The sequence below is a fragment of the Colletes gigas genome, unplaced genomic scaffold (assembly GCF_013123115.1).
Source record: "Colletes gigas isolate AHSC1104 unplaced genomic scaffold, ASM1312311v1 Colletes_gigas_Sc00001, whole genome shotgun sequence".
In the NCBI taxonomy this organism is placed as follows: Eukaryota; Metazoa; Arthropoda; class Insecta; order Hymenoptera; family Colletidae; genus Colletes; species Colletes gigas.
In genome coordinates, this window is record NW_025106630.1 from 1,849,573 (window position 1) to 1,871,355 (window position 21,783).

At 34.9% G+C, this 21,783-nt stretch overlaps 3 protein-coding genes across 3 annotated transcripts in view; 2 read left to right on the top strand and 1 right to left on the bottom strand.

The window, feature by feature from the left end:
* Nucleotides 1–1,819: 1,819 nt before the first annotated feature.
* LOC122397125 (ubiquitin-conjugating enzyme E2-17 kDa) lies at nucleotides 1,820–7,059 on the bottom strand. Its single transcript, XM_043396035.1, has 6 exons — nucleotides 6,765–7,059; nucleotides 5,046–5,109; nucleotides 4,702–4,733; nucleotides 4,085–4,162; nucleotides 3,898–4,003; nucleotides 1,820–3,814 (listed from the first exon to the last, which is right to left on the bottom strand). The coding sequence occupies exons 1-6, from the start codon at nucleotides 6,786–6,788 to the stop codon at nucleotides 3,675–3,677; spliced, it is 444 nt and encodes a 147-aa protein (XP_043251970.1). The 5' UTR covers nucleotides 6,789–7,059; the 3' UTR covers nucleotides 1,820–3,674.
* A 571-nt stretch (nucleotides 7,060–7,630) lies between these two features.
* LOC122396165 lies at nucleotides 7,631–8,254 on the top strand. Its single transcript, XM_043394330.1, has one exon. The coding sequence runs from the start codon at nucleotides 7,631–7,633 to the stop codon at nucleotides 8,252–8,254; it is 624 nt and encodes a 207-aa protein (XP_043250265.1).
* A 1,326-nt stretch (nucleotides 8,255–9,580) lies between these two features.
* Nucleotides 9,581–21,783, top strand: part of LOC122396173 — a 133,607-nt gene continuing 121,404 nt past the window's right edge. Inside the window, exons 1-2 of the mRNA XM_043394344.1 lie at nucleotides 9,581–9,589; nucleotides 9,647–9,778. Of these exons, the coding sequence (XP_043250279.1) occupies nucleotides 9,581–9,589; nucleotides 9,647–9,778 (141 nt within the window). The remainder of the gene's footprint in view (nucleotides 9,590–9,646; nucleotides 9,779–21,783) is intronic.

Genomic DNA, 21,783 nt, shown 5'->3' on the forward strand with positions numbered 1-21,783 from the left:
GAATTACCAGAAAAAACACTTTGTTTGTTATGATTGTTGAAATAAACAATTTTTGAAGAATGTATTTCCTGAAACACTGAAAGTGGCGAACGACGGATTCAACTCATTGTCAGTTAACGTTAGGTTTCAATAAAAATGAATATTACTGAAAACCGGATACGAGTTCGTAGATTCTACAAACTTTCTACTGCTTTCATTATATGATCGGAGATTAAGAGAACAGTTTTAGTGAACACGTATTGTAACGAAATGATACAGCACTTTTGAAAATAATTTATATTACTACATATTATATTGAAACTTAAATAAGAATAAAAGTGAGCATTTCCATACCTTTTGTACCTTCAAAAATGAACGTCCAAAAGAATGGACTTTATCTTTTTAGGAATTGAGTAGTATAAGTGGGCCGCACTGTTATGAACGACCTACATATGTATGTACAAATATGTACAGTGTTTCTTTTTTCGTGTAAGCAAATGATGAAAACACTTCTTCCGAAATAGCATTGAAACATTCTTTAAATATTCATAATACATGAAAACGAGAATTTTAATCGTAATGAACAAAATAATTAACGCTTATATTAATTCAAGGTTCGGTTTTAATAATTAATATAGAGTAATCATAATAGCAAAATTTTTTAAAATAATATAAAATTCAAAATGTAATCCTTAAACTCCGAATCAAAACGTAAAAAAGCAGATATTAAAATAGTATTTACTTTTCAATTTTATAATTGTTTAGTTTCCAAGGAAATGGAATGGAAAGAATTCAAATAAATACAAAAATATAAATCTGTATAAGGTTTTTATTCAAGGAATTACAATTATTTTATCACCATTTACCTTATTCGCAATAATATTTAATATCTATGTGTGTAATTAACATTATAATTTTTTCTGTAACTGTAAAATGTGTAGGCGTTTTTGACGTATGTAGATGAATAATTTATGGGGTAACTAAACTAATTATACATTTTTAAAAATGTCTGTCTGTTCGTTTGTTGGTTTGGATTTTGATTAGATATGTCAATGTCGCGGTAAAACGATTAGATACCTCACGATGTTTAGATCGTTCGCATAAAGTAAATAATTTCTCGAAAAAAAAACGTGATTATAAACGTGAATTAAAAAACGTGACGAATGAATTTAGAAGCGTAAATGAAGTTTGATTAAATTCCAGTCTCAATTTAATCCCGTGCACGAGTTTCAAAATCGCTTGATCAATTGAAAGCACACTTATCTCCGTCCCTAACAATAAGTACGATGCTTTAGCGGGTTCCTGTCGACACTTGCGTTAAAATATGCGATGAAATATCATGGTTAAGAGCGGTCAGGGCAAAGGGAGAAAAACATCACCACTTTCACCGTTTCGCGGTGTTTTTTAAATATGTCGTCAGATTCTACACAGGATACTATAGTCGCGTTCGTCCTTCGTGAAAGTCTAACAAAGTGTGTCGGTCGAGGTACACCTTGAATGCCGGTCACACGAAGTTTCTTTGTTTGCCTTAAGTTTGTAATGTATTGGAAACCTATACCCATAAAACTTTTTAGCAATTGACCATGAGGCTAGTTCTATTCGAAGCGGGAGACTATATTTTGATAACTATAATCAAGGATATTGAATTTTTAGATACAAAAAAAAAGAATGGTAATCATAGTAACAGAATTTAATTAGGAATAGAATTTTAGATACATTTAAAGTACAAAGATATTCCGGTTATCGCTGGTGATCGTGGTTAGAAGTGATTAGAATGGACATGGCTTATCATCATGTGGAGTTTATTATATAAAGGGCTAATGCTAAAATGTACACAAGATACGTTATTAAAAATGTTCATTATTGCGATAGTAATAATTAATTACACATGAGTAGTTTCCTTCTAATAGAGGTGAACGATGATCAATTTTTTCGTGGCAAATGTTTAGATAACTAATTTGCCGAGCGTTTACTTCGTAATTAAATTACAGCGGTACATATCCGTATTAGACAAAATCGACATTAACAAGTGATACGACGTATTAAATACTAATCGATTTGTCTTTTCTAGGCTTCGTATTTGCTCCACGAGCTTCCCATATTTTAAGCACCGATTACATTTAAGACTCGATCATTAACGCACTTTTCATCGCTCGCAAGACAAAATCATTTTGCTTATTCTTTAATTAAGTAATCATCTTTACGATGTCTCGGATTTTATTCGTTACCTAGATTTAGAAGCCAAAAACACTGCTAGCACCAACGACATGGTGCATTATCGTTAGATTATTTTAAACGAACTAATAATGAACGACACGTTTTGTGTTAACGACGTGCCTTTCAATCTTATATAGATTGTATTAGATAGATTTAGGTAGAATAGTTTTAAACCTCACTGCAGTCCTTTGCAGCCACAATATATGAAAAATATAGCATTGAAAACGTATCGCGGTAGTCGGTGACTAAAGTCTATTTAACGATTAATTTGCTCGCGTGGTACAGGAGTTTGCAAAGTAAAGATACGTACTTATATTGTGGATGAAAAGGAAACTTAAGACAAATTCTAAATAATAATAATAATAATAATAAAAAGTTATCGCTTAAAGAAAAAAAAATTTACACGCAAAACAATAGTAAACGCATTGATTCGAGTAAACCAGCGACGAATTGTTAATTCGCAAGGTACGACGCTTGATTTTACTGGATACTATAATGACGCACTAATATAAAATGAATCCAAAGGATTTTACAAATCCTTTGTTAAGCTCCAGAGCTCACTGAAATAGATCTTATCTATGCCGTAACGCGTTTTATGTAAGAATTCAAACAAAATGTAATTCGCTCTAATCATTTATCGATAAATAATGACTCACGTCATAAGAGAGTGAATGCCTTTGATTGATATTAGTATCGTACAGGCCCATGAACGGCAGGTACTTATGTCGTGGTTAGATAGGTCACAAAAATGTTCTATTGCATACTTTTAGTTGCTTCGAATTGTATAGTCCGATTTATCGATTAACGATATGCATAATTAAACTATTACACACACACAGGAACCAAACCACAAATTTCGAGTTACTCGTAGAATTTGTTAGATAGGTAAGGAATTTTAATAATTGAACAAAACATACAGGTATAGTTTCAGTAGTATTTATATATAGCCCAGTCTTACAAAAAAGTGACTGCATCGTTCCAAGGGACGGGCAAACATTGCTCACTTGCGTTAAAACTAACAATTGGTGTGCTGTCAGTTCAAGGTTTTCGTTTCACTGAGAAAGTAGGTATATAATATTACGGTATTATAAGCATAATAATTAGAAATTAAACTATTAAATTCAAATACAAATCCTACTTTCACTCTCCTATATTTTACTTCCATTTTTATTTATGAAAATCAAAGCGGACATATTTCTTTTTTTTTTCCTGATTTATATATATAATGTTATGTGACCACCTTTAAAATTGCCTCAATTGCCATTGTGGCAACGTCTCAATATTCGCAGGCCTCTCAGGACGAAAGGAATTTCAGATTGATCACGTTTGTCTGAGCACTCTTCGAGCCCGAGTATTGGCTTAAGTTTAAAAGTAGACGAGCCATAACTAATTTCAATCGGTGCTGATGCATAAGTGGCAATAGGCTGGGGCTGCTTGTTGGTGGCTTTTAGATGTTGAAGTCAACGGAGGTTGGCGCATCACATGGCATACTTGCGCGTCCATTCACGTGCCAATTCATTGTACTTCTCCCTGTCAGTTTTGTATAACCTTGCTATCTCTGGTACCAAAGGATCATCTGGATTTGGATCGCAGAGCAAGGAGCATATTGATAGTAACACTGAAAATTAGAAGTAATTTATTTGAAACGGCCATTTTTTCTTTTCTTTTTTAAATTTCCATTATGTTTGTAAATATATGTACCCTTTGATATGGTGAGTGCCGGGGACCATTGCGATCTTAAAATATCCAAACAAATACTTCCATTACTGTTAATATTTGGATGATAAATTCTAGTTGTAAAAGCAACCTGTAGAAACGTGCGTTGAATTAATATGCTACTCATATTATATTATATAGCATAAAGTTAGTTTAAATTTAATGTACGTACTTTAGGTGGTTTGAATGGATAATCTGTGGGGAAGTGGATTGTAAGGAAAAATACTCCGCCTTGATATGGACTGTCAGGCTGAAAATATTATTTACTCCTAAGTGTACAATAATATGTCATTATAATTGTTGTTAACATAATGTAATTTTCACCAATCTTTAGAATAAACAAATTTGCTTTCCACAAAAAACAATGATTTAAATTACATTGTATTATTAAATTATTGAATACTATTAATATTAAATTAATACAATGAAAATAATTAGATAATATAAATGCAAAAACAAATGCCTATGATATTACATAAACATTCACCAAGTGAAAAGTAACTGTAAAATTTGATTGGAATTATTATTAAATTAAACAATACATGCAATTACATTATATCTTTGAAATATCAGTCAGATATAGTACAATATGAATTCCATTATTTGAAGGTTACCTTTCAAGATCAGAGTGAAAGCGAAGATACTTGGAAATAATACTGACAAATTACATGTATGCATATTATATTAATATAATATTTTCAAGATAGATGCATTTCTAAATTGATAAATATTAATTTATTTTATTAATTAATTCATATAAGCAAAACATTAAAATCTATATATACTTACTGGTCCCATTATAGTTGCTTGCCAATGGAATACTGAAAGCAATTACATAATTACATGTAGAAGTTATATTTCATTATATATTATTATTGTGCATACAACAAAAAATTATTTATATCTAAACACACAGGTAACAAAAGTTTGATTTTAATAGAAAAAAATTTGCAAATGATAAAAAATCTTATACATTTTTATTTCATACAGACAAACGTATTTAATTTTTTAATAAAGTAGTATTTCTATATAAAGTATAATATTGCGTTTTAATAATATACAAATTATGGTTTTACATACTTTAATTATTTAACATGCGTATAACAAAAATAAATTTAATGAAAAAGACTTACAATCATCTCCTACAGGACCAGCAGAGCATTGTGCAGGTGGATCTCTACCAAGGTCCTGAAGTTCCTGAATAATAAAAGAAATTTTAGTAATAATGCAAGTAAAAATGATTTCATATGAATTTATAGCAACGTAAATCCTAATGTATGAATCAAATACTTTATAATTATTGCATACTTCCATATTAAATATAAATATGTATGGTATGTTTAGATGCTATACTTTTAAAATAAGAGTGTGTTCTACAACGATATGCTTATTTTATGTGTTGCATCATAATCTTTTAAGTAAAAAATCTGTATATATAGATTTAAACGAGATATATACTGTTTGAGACAGGTGTAAACAAAATGTTCTAGAACATTCTGAAGTATCACAGATGGACAAAAACTAGACAAACATAATATTTTTATGATATGATATTGTAAATGTATGAAATAATTCTATTATACATTGTACATCCTAAAGACACGATGAACTGATTCATCCATGCTTAAAATATGTATAGATTAGTAAAGTACAGTATTTTTTCAATAAGTGCTTGTAGTTCAGCCCTGTTTAATCTCTGCCATCATAGAGGGGGATAGTAAAAGAAAGACAAGGAAGGAATGAGAATGGTTTTTAGTTAACATTGGTTGAATAGTTCAAAAAATGACAAAAAATGGATTGTTTCTAGAAGAGTATATACATCTCGTTTTAATCAGAATAGTTTGACCATTATGTGAAAACAAAATAGCCCTTCAATGGAGGAGAACGAACACTTAACATTTATTAAAAAAATACTGTAATTTCTTAAAGTAATATTGCTAGAAAACTAAGGTAAATGAAACTTAACTTAAGCATTGCAATCAGCTATGGTGAAAATTGTAACAATTAATAATAAAAAGAAGCGGTTAAAATAGAGTTATTGTCTGCAATGTAATATGTATAATGAAGCCTGATGACGGAACTTGTTAAGTATAGGCATTATTTATATTCCATCGCAGCAGATAAATAGAATATGGAAGCAAAGTTTAAAAAGGAAAGTAGCATGGTGCTTTCTATTATCCAATGTGGTCATTTCAAGCATGATACGTTTAGAGCTTTTCATTTTTTGATTTCTGCTACAAATAGTGATTCGATTGGAAAACATTATAATGACTGACAGATCAGATCACTAGCATGCATCATGTACTATCAGTCCTGAATGATTCACTTTATCTCACTAATGTGCGCTATAGCCACATGGTGAAAATCACGGTATGTATTGAAACAAATAATCGGCGGTCACTGAAAAATTCATTGTGTCATCTTTTGCCACAAATGGACTATGAATACACTAATGAAATGTTCGTAATTTCGTAGTTATCTATAGCTCCAAGCATCCATGTATATGTATATAGATGTATGTAACGCACGGTTTTACGTTACTTCCGGTAATTTATCGGCTAGCCACTTAAAATTTTTTTTAGATTTTCACTGTCACCGTAGCTATATCCACTGGCACAAAGTGGCACTGTGCTGCGTGCGCAATGCACTGTGTCGACATAAACGCGTACGTAAGTAAATCAAAGCACAATCGAAGAATGCAAAAAAAACGGGGAAAAGCCAACATGATTTTCAATGCTGGCTCACATTGCTTCACTGCAAAATCGTTAAGGGCGTTCAACCGCTTTTAGCACACATCACATCAACACCCGACTGTCTTTGTACAATACGAACACCGCTAATCATCCACGTACCTTATTAATTCGTTTTAAAGCCATTTGATGAATTGTGTGTTGATATTAACTGGCTGAAAACCAGACAGCGATAGCCGCTAGCCGAAGATCTTTGATTAGGGATTGCAAGATGGCTGCCCTCTAAACGTAGTCGTACTGCGTTTGTCAAACCACACACCATAAACTCGTTCTTCCAATATCTCTTATATATTCAAGTAAATTATTCTTAATTGGGTTTATTATTATTTTAAGAGGTAAATTTTATAACGCGAACGATTCAAAAGAAAATGGTATTGCAGTACTTTCTCTTAAATCTTTTATTGTGAAATCAAGTCAGAGCCACCACGGATTTCCTTTTATCGGCAACTAGTGGATTTTTAACATTATACCCCTTTTCTTCGATAGATGTCGCGATGGAAGGCACAAACTATTGGTCAATGCGCGTGATTAAAACGTATTCTGTTCTTATTTCGTATATGTATAAGCATGAACTTGGGCACTCTAGGATTCATGTTTACAATTCAACGATGACCGTACAAATTTCAAATATTGTATAAAGTCATCCATTTATGTACATCCAGAAGTAAATACAGAATAACATGTAATTTAGAGCCCCGAGAATAATCCTGTAATGTATGATTCTAATAAAAAGCAAGGAAAAGGAAGGCAAATATGATTGTAAATTCCTTAAATTGCAAAACATTTGTACATGACCGCGTACGCAACGAACATTTTCTAGCATGCCTATATCAACTTCACTTTGTATGTATGCCAAAACAAAACAAACAGTTTCGATACCAATTATAACACAAGGTTAGATAAGGTCACAAAATTGACAAGTACCATCGTAATATAAATTATAATTATTTTCGCATCAACTGATTCTCATGGCTGAAGAGAAAAGAAAGGTGAAAGGATGTTATTGTATCCACCAGAAATTTCAAAGGCAGCAACAGAGAAGGAAAGAACAATGTAAAAGGAAAAGACAAACGCTCGTCTATAATCCAGAGGAGGAAACGTGGCACGAGCCGTATATGAGAGATTTACAAAAGGAATTCTCAGATGTATCTATATTGTGCGATTCGAAAATTGAATTGCCGTGGAGAGATATTGCATTACCAGCAGCCGGCATGAAAATTCGTCAAGAGGTCTCGTTGACTCCTTTGAGTGGCCACCAGGAGCAAGCTGGTGACGAAGACGCCGGAATAGAACCAACGGCAGAGGAATCCATGGGTACTATGGCTCTGCCGTGGAAAGATTTGGTGATCACGGAAACAGTGCAGCCGAAACAGGCTGATGTCGAGAGTTACGACACCACGTTGGAAATTCCATGGAACGATCTTGTGCTCGAAAAACCAATAGAAATACAAGCTCCAACGGAAGAGGCCTGTGTCAACGATGACGTTGAAATCCCATGGGATGACATTTTAATACCGCGAAATATAATTATCAAGTCACAGAAAAGAAAAAGTATTCATTCCAAGTATCTACCACGTCAATTTCAGGTATGAAGTGCACAAGGTGTTGCGCAAATATTGGAACTGGAATGAGGTCTGCTGCTTCTTGTAAATAATTCATGAAGATAGTAGATGAACTGGACAAAATTTTTATTTTTTAATGATTGTTTGAATATACTTCATTTTTAATACGATTGCGTACTTCAAATCAGGAGAATATTTCAAATATACTGATACTTTCTATTGAAATTTTTTATTAGTTCGATACTCATAGAAAACCAAATAACGATACTCACTATTCAAAATTCTCAAGCAATATCGTTTGTAAGAATTTGAGTTGTGAAATAAAATTATATCTCACTTATTTCATGTAAGCATTAAATATTAAACAATTGTTGTTAACAATTAATTGATATGACGTTAAACGAATATTTGAAAAATGTATGTTTTACATTTTACATAAGATATGATTATTAAAGAGTAATACTACAGATGAGGTACATTTTATATTCCATCTGTGGTAGTATAAAACAATAGGACGATTTGTGTTTGATATTCGATACTTTACGTTTGTTCGAAACCATTCTGTATTTAAATATTGATAATTATACAATATAAAAAGAGGAGTTATATTACGCAAGCCTTCATGACTTCAAGGGCACCCAGAATTTTTTTCATTGAGTTTATTTTTAACCGATCGAAGTCATTTGACGGGTGTTTCACACCACGTATTGAAACAATCTGTTGGAACGAAAGGAAAATAAGAGTTATATCGAGCAAATGCATGCATTTTTCTATCGTTTTACCGAAATTTCTAAACAAGGAGTGATACGTATGTAAAATATTGATAGAAAAAGTAAATAAAGTTACTATTGGAAGTTATTTTACCAACAGAGGTTATATCGTGACTCGAATGAACTAAGTGATGGCGCTAGTGTAGTTAAACATTACACCGCCATGATTATTATCCGCTTGGTGATCGTGATTGGCGGCAGTCGGCACTTGCCAGTGGACGCGTGCGGTGGTTTGTACGTATAGCAGTTGAGTTGAAACTGCACATTGAAAATGGCGTAGTAAGGTGGTATAATGCCGTAATCCGTATCATGTAAATGCACCGTGATAAGTTTTAAACAGTGTTCGGGCGTTTGTTATTTGACTTTCCGAGCATTCGTAACGATACCGTCCAATCAATAGCATTGTGATCAATTCGATGGATCATTTTTCCTAATAGCAGCGTGAAAAGTGTGTTGTGTGTTGGTGACTTGTACTGTGATTTGACAACGGATGTGTTCGCGTTCCTCATAACGTTACGTGGCTCAAAGGAAGCGCACAGTCTTCGTTAAGCAAACGTGATTCGATTTTCGAGTGGGAAATCCAAGGATGGCACTCGTACTTGCGAGAAATCGAGAATCTTTCCTCGTGACAGCTTGACGACCTCGACTCCAGACGAGTTCAAGATGGCGCCACCGGCATTTTGACACTTGCCCAAGATCCGTCAGCTGGATTTTACAACCACCCCGAGCTTCGTCTATTACGAGCAGAGAATTTTACGTTTCTTGTGCACCTTACGCTGATCAGGTAAGAAAATCATATCCTTCTAATTTTTGCACAACATGCTGCACGGTGGCTCCAATAATTGTTGCTTCCTGCATCGCCATGTCTTTTAAACGAGTACTCCCGAATTGTCAATTTCTTCCGGTAACAATCGGAGTATTTGTTTCCTCTTTTATTGTAAGTAAAGTATTATGACCGTGATCGTACCTCGTATAGACATTTCGAAGACGAAGTGCTCGCTGTGACAGTTAATTGAATTCACTCCAATTTTGTGTTCTTACTTCACAAATAAAGACAACGATAATAATTTGTAAAATTTTACAAACTTTGAACACAAATGACACTGTATATTCATAATATTTTTCTGGTATAAATAACATACCTTTTTGTGATTCATTTTTTGATTATTTATGTTTTAAAACGTACGAAATATCTGTCATTCATGTCTGTTAAAATAAAGATTAATGTTATTCGTTTAAACGTCAGATAATAACGTGAGCAATAAGGAAAACAATGAAAATAATGCCGGTAGAAAAACGACGGTCGATAAGAAGCGACGTGTAACGTAAAATCTCACGATATGAAAATTGACAAGTAACCTAGAAGACCTACGCCTATATTTCGCGTATCATTTCGGAGATATTCTGAACATTGTGATGAATAACGATCGGTCTTCATCGAAAAGCACCGTGTCGGAAAGCGAAGATTCTATTTCGAACGTTGAGAACGAATTAAACTTGCGAGATTCGGTTGATAGGGACGCTAAGAATGTAAAATCATCTGTTACGAGTAACATAGCCAAAAAGGTTAGTATTAAGATTCTATAAGACGTTCTACGAAAGCAAGAAAGATACTAATATCCGTTCAGCTCCAAAAAGCGTTTTAAACACTATATTTTTTATACGATTGTCTTATCGAGTTGTCCCATAAATATTGTTATAAAAATTACGTTTCATTGCAATTCGAAAACAAATAGACGGTTTAATTCGTTCTTGTAGTAAGTTATATTTGTAGTTGTAATAGATGGTTGCATGTATGCAGTGGCGTAGTCAGCAATTCTGTGGTCTTAAATTTATGGCGAGACCCTTTTAAGGGCAAGTTAAATTTTTCTCCAATTTGTATACAGGGTGTTCGGCCACCCCTGGGAAAAATTTTAATGGGAGATTCTAGAGACCAAAATAAGACGAAAATCAAGAATACTAATTTGTTGATGGAGGCTTCGTTAAAAAGTTATTAACTTTTAAAGTTCTGCCCGTACTGAATTTTTTTCTCGAAAATGCACAAGATTTCGGGGGTATGTCTATTCACCAAAAATTATTGTAATTGACCCCCGCAACCGAAAATAATTTTTCCAGAACGATTTGAAATTTTTCAATTTTGTCGAAAAATTTCACACCTTCTCGAATTTTTTTCTCGAAAATGGGTAGGATTTCTAAGATATGTCTAATGACCAAAATTGATTATAATTAACCCCTGCAACCGAAAATAATTTTTCCAGAACGATTTGAAATTTTTTTTTTTCGCCGAAAAACTTAGGCAGCTACTGTCGATTTTTCTTAAAAATTTGTTTGACGCTCTACAGAAAAGTTGTCTTATACTTTTTTGTAGGTACTCATGGGCTCTGCTTCAGAAAAAACTTTCAATAAGATATCTTTACTATTGTAGGAGGTATGGCCGTTTGAAAACTGTACCAGTTTTAGGGGGTTTTTCTCACTTTAGGGTGTCAAGGAACAACTTTTTCAATACTGTTAGAATTTCTACATATGCTTCACTAAAATACGCGTTGCGTAAAAGAAATAATTTTTTCAGAATGATTTGAAATTTTTGTAATTTAATTTAATAATTTTTTAATGAAGCCTCAGTTAAGAAATTGATATTCTTGATTTTCGTCTTACTTTGGCCTCTAGAATCTCCCATTAAAATTTTTCCTAGGGATGGTCGATAATATTGTATAATATTGGAATCACGTAAAATGATATTTTTAGTATTTAAACAAACGTACGCAATTTATAATATTACATAATAGTTACAATATTATTTTCAGAATTTAAATTTAACAGGCATATTTTTATTGTTTAAACTAGTAGCGTGCATTGGAATATTTTCGCGAGTAACTAAGTGCACACGTGACGTGAAATTACGTTTTGTTTTCGAACGAATTTAGCTTTAGCGTTTTCAATGGACAGATTAGATCGAAGCTACCGAATGTCGCTAGCCAGCTGAAGCGTTTAATAAGATCGAAGATCGAAGGAAAGTTCGGAGCCGAGAAGAATACGAACAGATGTTCCCCTGGAATCGTTGATGTTACGGAGAGCATTTTAAGTTGTGCGGTTCTGGAAACTCCTAACGGTAAATTTTTATAATTAACACCTTGACTGTCGCGTCAAATATCCCTGATATCTTTTACGGGACTGTAATTCTCATCAAAATTTATGTATCGTATCTAAATTTCTTTTCTCAAATAACTCACCTTTGAAATGAATTTTTGTAGGTCCTTGGTGTTAAATTCCGTTATCCATATTATGAACGTTTAAAAGTTCGTCTTTTAACGATAAAGTTTAATTTTCTCTCGGTGTACAACGCATAGAAGGAATATATTTTACATATTTTTAAGGACAATCGAAATGTTTTAGTGGTTTCTTAATTTTTAAAAAATTAAATATAATGTATTCGTTCCTCTGGAGGGTCACATCCCCTATTTTCGAAAACTCTGCTCTTCATTCTTAGTTTACGCGCCGTGGTAGCTTTTTATTTTATGAATAATATGAGTTTCATTAAATATTTTACGATGATACAATTTTTGGTTTGTTGCAAACGTACTCTGCTTATGTGTTATATTTTTTTAAAGAACTGTGGTGGATAATTTTTAGTGTGAACTACCGTTCGCGTTTGTTTGTACCGAATTGTTGATGATGAAATAATAATCGTTAGCGTCCACGATCAATGGGTGGAGTATACCGGAAGATGGGGATTCGGTCGACTGGTCCGTAAACCAGGTGGTCGAAACAGGGTGGCACTACGCCGACGCTAGCTGTGACCCTTCGATTTATTTCACGACACTAGATTCTGAAGGACCTTCAACCTCCACCACATATGCTGACGGTAATACACGCACTTTGAGTCGTTGATTGCAAGGGTGATCGTAAGGTTCGTGCGAGATTATCGATCAAAAAAACTGAAATATCTGAATTCGGTGACGCATGGATTACTCATTCCCATTGCTATTTCTGTTTTTCCATTTTCTTTCATTTGTAAAACGAACAATGTCTCGACGATTTTAAAAGTTTAAATTCCAAAGTAATTGCCACCATCTTTCGTTAAATTATTGATAAGAAAGACGATAAAATAATCGATGGTACCTTGTTTTCATTCATTTAATTAACCCTTTTGGGAATTTTTTTCTTTAAAACAGTAGATTGTATGGTTCTAGGTTTTTTTACATATATTTGGTAATGTTTTAGAAATACAAGGTAACTCTTTTTATACAACAGTAATGATAAAAGACGATAAAATAATCGATGGTACCTTGTTTTCGTTCATTTAATTAACCCTTGATTTCTTTGGGATTTTTTTTTTTTAAAACAGTAGATTGTATGGTTCTAGGTTTTTTTACATATATTTGGTAATGTTTTAGAAATACAAGGTAACTCTTTTTATACAACAGTAATGATAAAAGACGATAAAATAATCGATGGTACCTTGTTTTCGTTCATTTAATTAACCCTTGATTTCTTTGGGATTTTTTTTTTTTAAAACAGTAGATTGTATGGTTCTAGGTTTTTTTACATATATTTGGTAATGTTTTAGAAATAAATTCTTTTTATACAAAAGTAATGATTATTATAGAAGCTACGTGTCCTCATATAACATCTGTCCAAAAAAATGTAGTTTTATGGCTGCTATGATTCCAGTCATTCTGTTCATCCGAAACGAATTTTAATTGGTATGGATACAGTTATGTTGTAAATCAGAGATTATTTTTTCTACAGTAGATCGCCAATTTGCGAGAAACGATTCACTTTGCATAGAAATTGTAAACGACGAGAGGAAAATATAACGTGGTATTATTATATTTTTCATGTGTATGGGTTGAAAATCCAATAATATTCGTCGTTTCGTGCGTCATGAAAAGTCGGGTTTCCTTGCAGCCGAAGATCAAACCGGGAATCATACTATGAACTCGACGACTTCTACGACAGTCGTACCTGAACCTGCCCGGATGGTTTCGAATTCCATGAACACCATAGCGGGGAGCATATTAGAATTCATAGAAGCTTTGTCCGTGCCTTTAGGGTAAATTTAATTTAAATCCTACCCCACGCAGGTATATAACATCATCGAAGTTAGGGGAAAATAGATATTTGAAACAGACAGTACCGAATAATCGTTCGAATTTTCTCAACGTGCCCAAGCAATCGTAAGTTAAATTATTCGAAGCTAGACGCTCAGAGAAACTGCGTTTCAAATAGCTATTTTAATAGAAATACGAAGGACGCGTACGGCTAATTTAAAAACGATAAGGCGATCGTTATACCTCGTGACAAAGTAAGAATAATTTAAACGTTCACAGACAATTTATTCCCCATCAAAGACAGTCATAGTTTTCGCTCACGTTGCTTCAGGGACTTTTGATTATTTTTAATAACAGCTACGAACCAAAAGCTACTTAATGTTTTATAGAAAGAAGAAGTTGTTCCTTGTTTCTTTGCGAGAAACGTTACTCTGCCCTTTGCAAGCAATTTAGTTTTTCGACCGCTCCTTCGAAGGGCCAATGAACTGTGAAAGGTTCGTACAGGAAAGACTACAATAATTGTATCCTTTAGAACGCAAACGGAAAGATTTAGAGATCGAGAGCCACGAATCATCCCTTTGGTCTATATTGAGAATGGGGATCGGCAGATGTACCACGATGGCACGGTAAACGGTGAAAGCGGATCTAGTAGATCGAGCACAATCTGGTAAGCGTGTTTTGAACTCGAAAATTATACTGCAATTTAAATCATTATCCGAATTCGGTTGATTACTTAATCCATACCGTGAGATACGAATGGCTCTTTGTATTGTGCTCGCGGTTCGCAGCATTTAATGAGAAAAAACATATTTCAAACCCCTGGTAATCAGAAACAGATCTCGCGAGGGAACGTATCGAACCTGCACACATTGATTATGACGAAATTTATAGGGGTATCTGACGAGAAATAGAATTTTAGAAATTTTTTTTTTATTTTAGTTGTGTTTGTATTTTTAATTGTCACCCTTCTATTAAGAGACAAATGTTAAGATAATTATGTCCGTACGTAAAAAAAAATATTTTTTGTCGAGTTTCGGGGAAATAAGGTGGTACATTTGAGTTAAAAATGATGTAAAATTTTAAACGAAGCTATGTACTCCATGATTTATCGAAGCTCACCCAGTGTTCTTGTCGGTTTGTCGAGGTTGACATTGGATCTCGTGCACGTACACCCATGCACTTGTGGGTGTCTCGTTTGAGAAAGCTCCAGGGGCCTGACTTTGAGTTCCTCTGATCGACGTGGACCGTTCCTCTCGTTAGAAATATCTGTTTCTCTTACGCGTCCGTTCTGAAAATCCGAACGAACTTATTACTCAACTTAATACTTGCGGTTAGGCGTTGCACGCGTAGTATTTTCTTGTTTTGCTCCAGTTTTCGCGCGCGCGCGTTCCCAGCACACTTCGAAACCGCAACATGGCGCAGAGATATCGGATGTACAACTGTTGCGAGACAGGGTGCCTTCTAATGCCATTTTAAACACCGAATAAGTACAGTAAATAATGTATACATTTAATATTCAGACGTTTCTGGTAACGGGTAAACAACTTCTAGTATGTACGAACCAGTTTCAGGTTCACTTTCCATTTCGTTATTGCTTTTTCCTTACCAGATATCTGTAGAATAATCAAATAATAAATGGGCTGTAGACGTAGATATTCAGCCAAAGGATGGTGAAGATTCTCTATAGTAATTTTAATGCATAGATAAAAATGCTCCTTTTGGATGTCTATTTGTAAAATTATAAAACAAATCCAATCTTCAAGCTTTTTCGTTGCATTATAGGGTTAAATGTTAGCAATCGATTATGCTTTTAAGATCTGAATCGAAGTTAGTTGCGTTTCTAAGTTATACTCGATAAATGTTTTGGCCCTAATTTTTCTAAAACATCGAACGCGACAATCGATGGTTCAGGATAAAGGCTTGGAAGTTTCGATCTACAGGTGACTGTCGAACGATAAAATTTTCGATTGTGTTGTAATCTCATTGTTTAGGTGAAAGAATGTCTTAATGATTCGAAGTACGAACGTTATTTCAATGAAAGAATAGTGTTACAGTTATCATCCGTTTAACGTTTATCCATATTCATGTCACAGGTTATCGATCACCGGCCACGGTTCTTAATTGGCCGGCTGATCGATCAAAACATGGGAGGATAGTGCTCGAAAAAATGGCATTCAGATTGCAAACGTCAAATTTCTGATGATTTTTAATAAGTTCCAAGGTTCTATGTACGATTTTTAATAATTAAATAAAAATATGCCCATTTCAGGGATTGAAATTTGAACCATTCTTACGAATTTCCTCGAGTCATAACGTCCTGTATATGTTCCAAATTAATTTTTATTGTCGAATCAAACTACGAAACGTTACAAACTACGCATGCAAGAGTGATAATAAGGAAGTGGTTTTCCCCGAGAAGCGAAATGATTTGTTGAGGTGGTTTCTCGAAGGAAACGTTTCATCAATTCTACTACCGTTTCGCCGTGTTAAGAAACTCAGGCAATCGATTTTTATAGCGTTTACATTTTCTCGCTCGGTTCTGTGATTCACTGTCTTGTCAACAGCCAGCCGTTTCTTAATCCTTTCATTCCCACTATAGTCGTATAGCTGCGTACGTAGCATTATTAAATAAAACATTACTGTCAGTCAGATTTTCTAATAGTCAATATTCACAGTGAAAATCGTCTCATCGCGAGAAGTGCTAACATAGTAGTAGAATAAGGGACTTGTTTCAAACAAAATTATTATTCTATTCGCAAGAATAAAAAATTAAACATTCTTGAGAAAATATAGACAAATATTTTTCCCAGTCGACTTCTTATCAATTTTGCGTGTTGCAAACGTGCAAACCATAACAGGCTTCCGACCACGATAAGGAAGAAGCTGTAGGCGCGTTCGAGACTCGATAAGCCGCGTAAAAGCTGGCTAATTCTAAAGTTACGACGAACCCTTCCGAAGATGCAGGAAGGAACTAATGATCGCCAGAAATAACAGCGTCCCGCGCGAACTTTCTCGGTTGTTGCACAAAGTAGCAGCCTCGGTTTCCGCCATATTTTTACCATAGAATCTCGCGATTAGTCAGGTAAGGTTTCACAATACGGAGGCAAATGAAAAATGGGAAACCGCTTGAGAAACTAGTTTAGCTTAGACAGTTTAAACTCTCCTTCAACACGAATATTATCGCACTGTTCTTTATAATTAATAGTGGATGCATACAATTTGTCTGGCGCGTCTGTTCATTACTCACTGTTTCTACTTATACTGATGACCAACTCGAATTTATTACATTCCTCGTTAACGGAAGTGTACTGTTTCTGCGTTAGGTTCAGTCAATGTTGAATGTTTGTTTATTCTACTGATTCTAAAATCGTCAACAAAGTACATAACTTTTTTAATTTTAAAATAATTGAAGTCTTATTTTTTTAATAATGTTCGCCTTCAAACACATTCACCAGCGATCATCGATCTATTTTGTATTTTTAATTGCTTCATATCCTCTCAGTGCGTCCAACATCTGGTCTTTATGTATTTCTTCTTCCTTATTTTTAAACTTCCCTCTCCACGTTTTCGAGGAAGCGTGTATGAACATTTTATGACCATGCTTGCAACGTGCACCTCGTAGAACAATATCGAGGAAAAATGTGGCGAACGTTAGCGAGGGACTACTTTATTTTCTTGAAAACGAACGGTTATGTTTTCGACGTAATCCTTTGCCTGCTTTTCATTTCTAAAAGGACTCGTGTTCCAGACACAAGATCGAGTAACAATAAGAATTCCAATCGTCGACTGAAACGTTTCACAACCGAACAGATACAAATTGTTCGATCGATTAAACGTCGCGTGTAATTTGCTGTGAGTCTGTGTTATCGATTATCTATTATTCGATTAAAATGTTGCCCATCTCTGGCGCGCCCTAATGAAAACGACGAACGCACATGACACTGTTCTCTGACGCGTTAGCCGGTCAGCAGACTGGACAAATTCAATTTCTATCGGGGCCCAGGGTTTATTATATTCAGACGGTGGAGTGTAACTGAACAAGTTCTGCTTGTAACGCGAGGTGCTGGACTTTCACGAGTGTGCGTCTTGCTCACTGGATCGTACGGAGATCCTATTTGATTACAGGCTGCGTTCTACCAAGCAGTGGTTACGTCTGATCGTGACTCATTCGTTTCGTACACACGTGTGTAGACGAGTACATTTGTATCTATCGACCACCTCATTTGAGAAAGTGCATGTGAGGTAATGCACATCGAAATATTTAATTTCATTCGTTATTTATAGCGTTCTTTGTATCTGGTTGTGGGGAGGAATGCGCGTTACGTGCTTCGCAAAAAATGTCTCATGATACGCGGATACGAAGAGGATCGGGGGAGCTTTGTTATGGCAATGACACTATTTCGATACGTTTATGTATGTCAGCTTAAGGTACCGCTGTCTAGACTATCATTTTTTTTTTAATGATAAACAAGCTATTTTACATCGAGATTTTCTTGGTACGTTTGTCTATCTTATAAGTATGCACAGTATTTTTTCATCCAAAAATATTAAAAATTGCGATAATTACAGCTTTTCTAAAAAATAAGAAAATCAATTTAGATAGGACTCTTGAATTTTGAGGCTGTAGAAATAAGTTTTATGACAAATTGTGGCCAGTTTCCAATTGTTTTTTTCAAATATAATTACATTATAATATTCGTCTCAGCGATCGTGCAGGTTGTTTTTAAATCAGTATCGCGCAAGTTGCAAGCGTATCCTACATCTCGAATATAAGGAGAAAGTTATAATGGGTCCGTAAACTTCGTGTTTCCAAGATGTGTTTAATTTAAGTTTCATCATGCTTACGCGTTGCCATAGGAAAATATGTCTTGTCTCAGACAGGCCCTGTCGCGGGAGGGGGACGAGCCCAAATTTACACAAGAAAGACATTCATGAAAGTTTTATGCTCTCACGATCAATAATTCATTATTTCGTAATAATAAGTAATACTTGTGTGTACAAAGAGCATTATTACCGCGTTTCAGTCCCGGATCTGTTAGACTCGTCGGAAAGGCTTATCTGGCAGATCCTGTCTTATATGCGATGCTGCTAATCTCGTGAAACTAATTATATACTAATAAATTATTGAGTAACTATTCGTACAATTAACCTAATTACGACTGACGTCCTTCCAGAAGGATGTGGCAAAAATATTCATTAAACAGATTAGACAGACGATCTTCCGAAAGAATAGCTCATTTTAGGGATCCATCTAAAATTTTGGATTATCTAGTTTCTAATCGTCTGAAAATAAAATTTGTCTGCCAGTCAACAGGTTAACAGTGTCTTGTCTAAGCATATTTGAGACAATGTGTAATAACATAGCACTAAAAATATTACTCGGTGCACCAAAAGGAGATTTTTTAATATATTGAGGCTATCTAAACGAGCAATGGGCCTTCAAAAGGTAAACGACCTGGGCCTCTTTGAATCCCTGAGAGGCTCTGGTTTCATGCCAGCTGTTCACTCGAGAGTTTTACTCTTAAGTGTCGGTATCGAGAATAAGAACTCTCTTACACGAGCAAGCGGAAGAGACATCATGTTGGAAGTTGCCTCGTCATGTTAGCTTCCGTATATTTTTGCGAAGGAACCCTTACTTCGAACGCTGTTCCCACTAGAGTCTTGCTCTTAATAGTGACTTTTGAGAGTATAATTCTCTCGAGGACCTCGGACATCGGATGAGAAATGTCGAGGTAGGTCGTGGTGGACCAATTGCACGGTCACCACGATCAACGTATTCAAATTGTTGCGTAATTACAAATACAAACACGCATGCAATATATTTAAAAATACGTTGAATATTTTTAAACTTGCAAGACCGTGGAGGCCATTTTTCTGAACTCCACTTGTGATTGTACAACCACGATAAGCTGGGTTTACGATAAAACTTGAATCGACCGTATCTCGGAAACAAGAAATTGTATCTGGGTATTTTTCTTGGATTCTAGGTATAGAACACCTACACAATTTGTGATATTTGCACTATCAACGGTGCTTGAAAAATTTTCCTGTATCGTGGAAAAATAAGTAGGGAGATAAATTGATAAGACGCCTTACTATGTTGCATTCTTAATCTAATATTATTCTATACAACGTTGAAGAATGTATATATTATTGTTTTCATTTCGTAATGGTGATTTACTATTCATGAAAAGAAACTTGTTTCTTATGAATTTATTTCCATTTATTTTTACCAAATTTGTTTATTACACTATACGGAGTAGTTTTGTTTTCCATTTTGATTAGATTGAATATATTAACATGGTGGTGGTGTTTATGTAATGGAAGAATAGTTTTTGAATATTTTCGATTTTTATCTCAGAAGTTATCAAGCGACCACGTTTATATTTTTACAGTCATGGGTCTTGTTATGGTTACTAATGTGCAATATTTTCAAATTTTTCGAAACGGTAGAACATAGTTAAAAAAATTAAAATCCGATATTCGTTTAGATCATTGTCTTAACTATCCGAAAAAATTTTAAATACAATTTGGGGCCACTTTTACCATACTCGCTTGTACCCTTTGCGTAACAAAGGTTTACCCACGTACGACAAAATACACGAAGCCGGGGTCGGAGGTGACGAGACGATGAGATTTCGTCGTGCAACACGGTGCATTAAAAAGTTGTACTTTCTCCGTTCGTTATGTAGACAGAAATTCGAGCAACGGAGAAATTTCTCTTGTTAAGCCGTAGTTTTGCGGTTACGCGACCCGGTCGCTTCTCCTTCCGTCCACCTCCATTCCGTTACAGATTCCTTGGCTCTAATGAAAGGGTAAATCGCGCTTCGCCGTGGAATAACTTTGACGATTTGTCAGGGAGGCAGGCGCATCCTGGCACGGAATATGGATTCGGTGTTCGGTCGATTCAGTGTTACAGTTATAGAGAACGGGCCTGGGTCGAGTTGTGCGGGTACCGGGCGACTGTAGCGTGCCGATAAGCTTCGCAAAATTTCCATTACAGAGGAACGAGCAGCTAACCGCTGTCTCGTGATTCCATGGCCGCGCAATTAACTTCCCTAAGAATTTTACGAGGTCGAGACGATTTTTCACGAATCGCGATCGCGTTCCTACGAATTTTACGGAATCAAAGTTTTGGGAAAATTGAGCTTGCGTGGTAGCTTTCGAATCGATTCAAAGAGACGGACAAGGAACCCTTAAGATCAGGCGCATCAAACTTACTTTATGTCTATTTAATGTTATTTTATCGTCGAAAGTAAGCAATAATTTCCACGCAAATAAGCAGAAACATGCATTTAATTTTTGTTTGTTCTATTTCAACTCAGTACGAGCAACTAAATTGTGACAAGTTGGCTGATCACTGATTTAAGACCAATTAGCCAACAGTACAGTAAAGTATTACAAATTAACCAGTGGTATCCTTTTAATATATCGCCTCGTTTGCTCGCAATTTTTCTGTTTGCCCGTGAACGTCTTGTTTTAAAAAATGTTAGCGATTTCACCTCGATGCTATTAAAGGAACAAAGTAAATTCCCTTAATTTATCAGCTATCGATTTTTTGCGAAGGCTTGGAAATGCGTGGTCGTACACGTTCTACTGGGCACTAAAGGGTTGAAGGAACCAAGGTAGGCTTCGTGCCTCACTTCAGATAGCAATTATTCCAGAGCTTAGTCGCAAAGTGTATCTAAAGGATCTCGTGGAGGCCTTAGTTTCACGCAGAGGTGGCGTGAGAAGATCA

Excerpts from the sequence above, each read along its gene's own strand:
- LOC122397125 (XM_043396035.1), bottom strand. The coding sequence starts at position 6,788 with ATGGCTTTAAAACGAATTAATAAG. Across the intron at positions 4,734-5,045 it reads TGGTCCTGTAGGAGATGATT|TATTCCATTGGCAAGCAACT; the intron begins GTAAGTCTTTTT and ends AATTGCTTTCAG. Across the intron at positions 3,815-3,897 it reads GGCACTCACCATATCAAAGG|TGTTACTATCAATATGCTCC; the intron begins GTACATATATTT and ends TCTAATTTTCAG.
- LOC122396165 (XM_043394330.1), top strand. The coding sequence starts at position 7,631 with ATGGCTGAAGAGAAAAGAAAGGTGAAAGGATGTTATTGTATCCACCAG.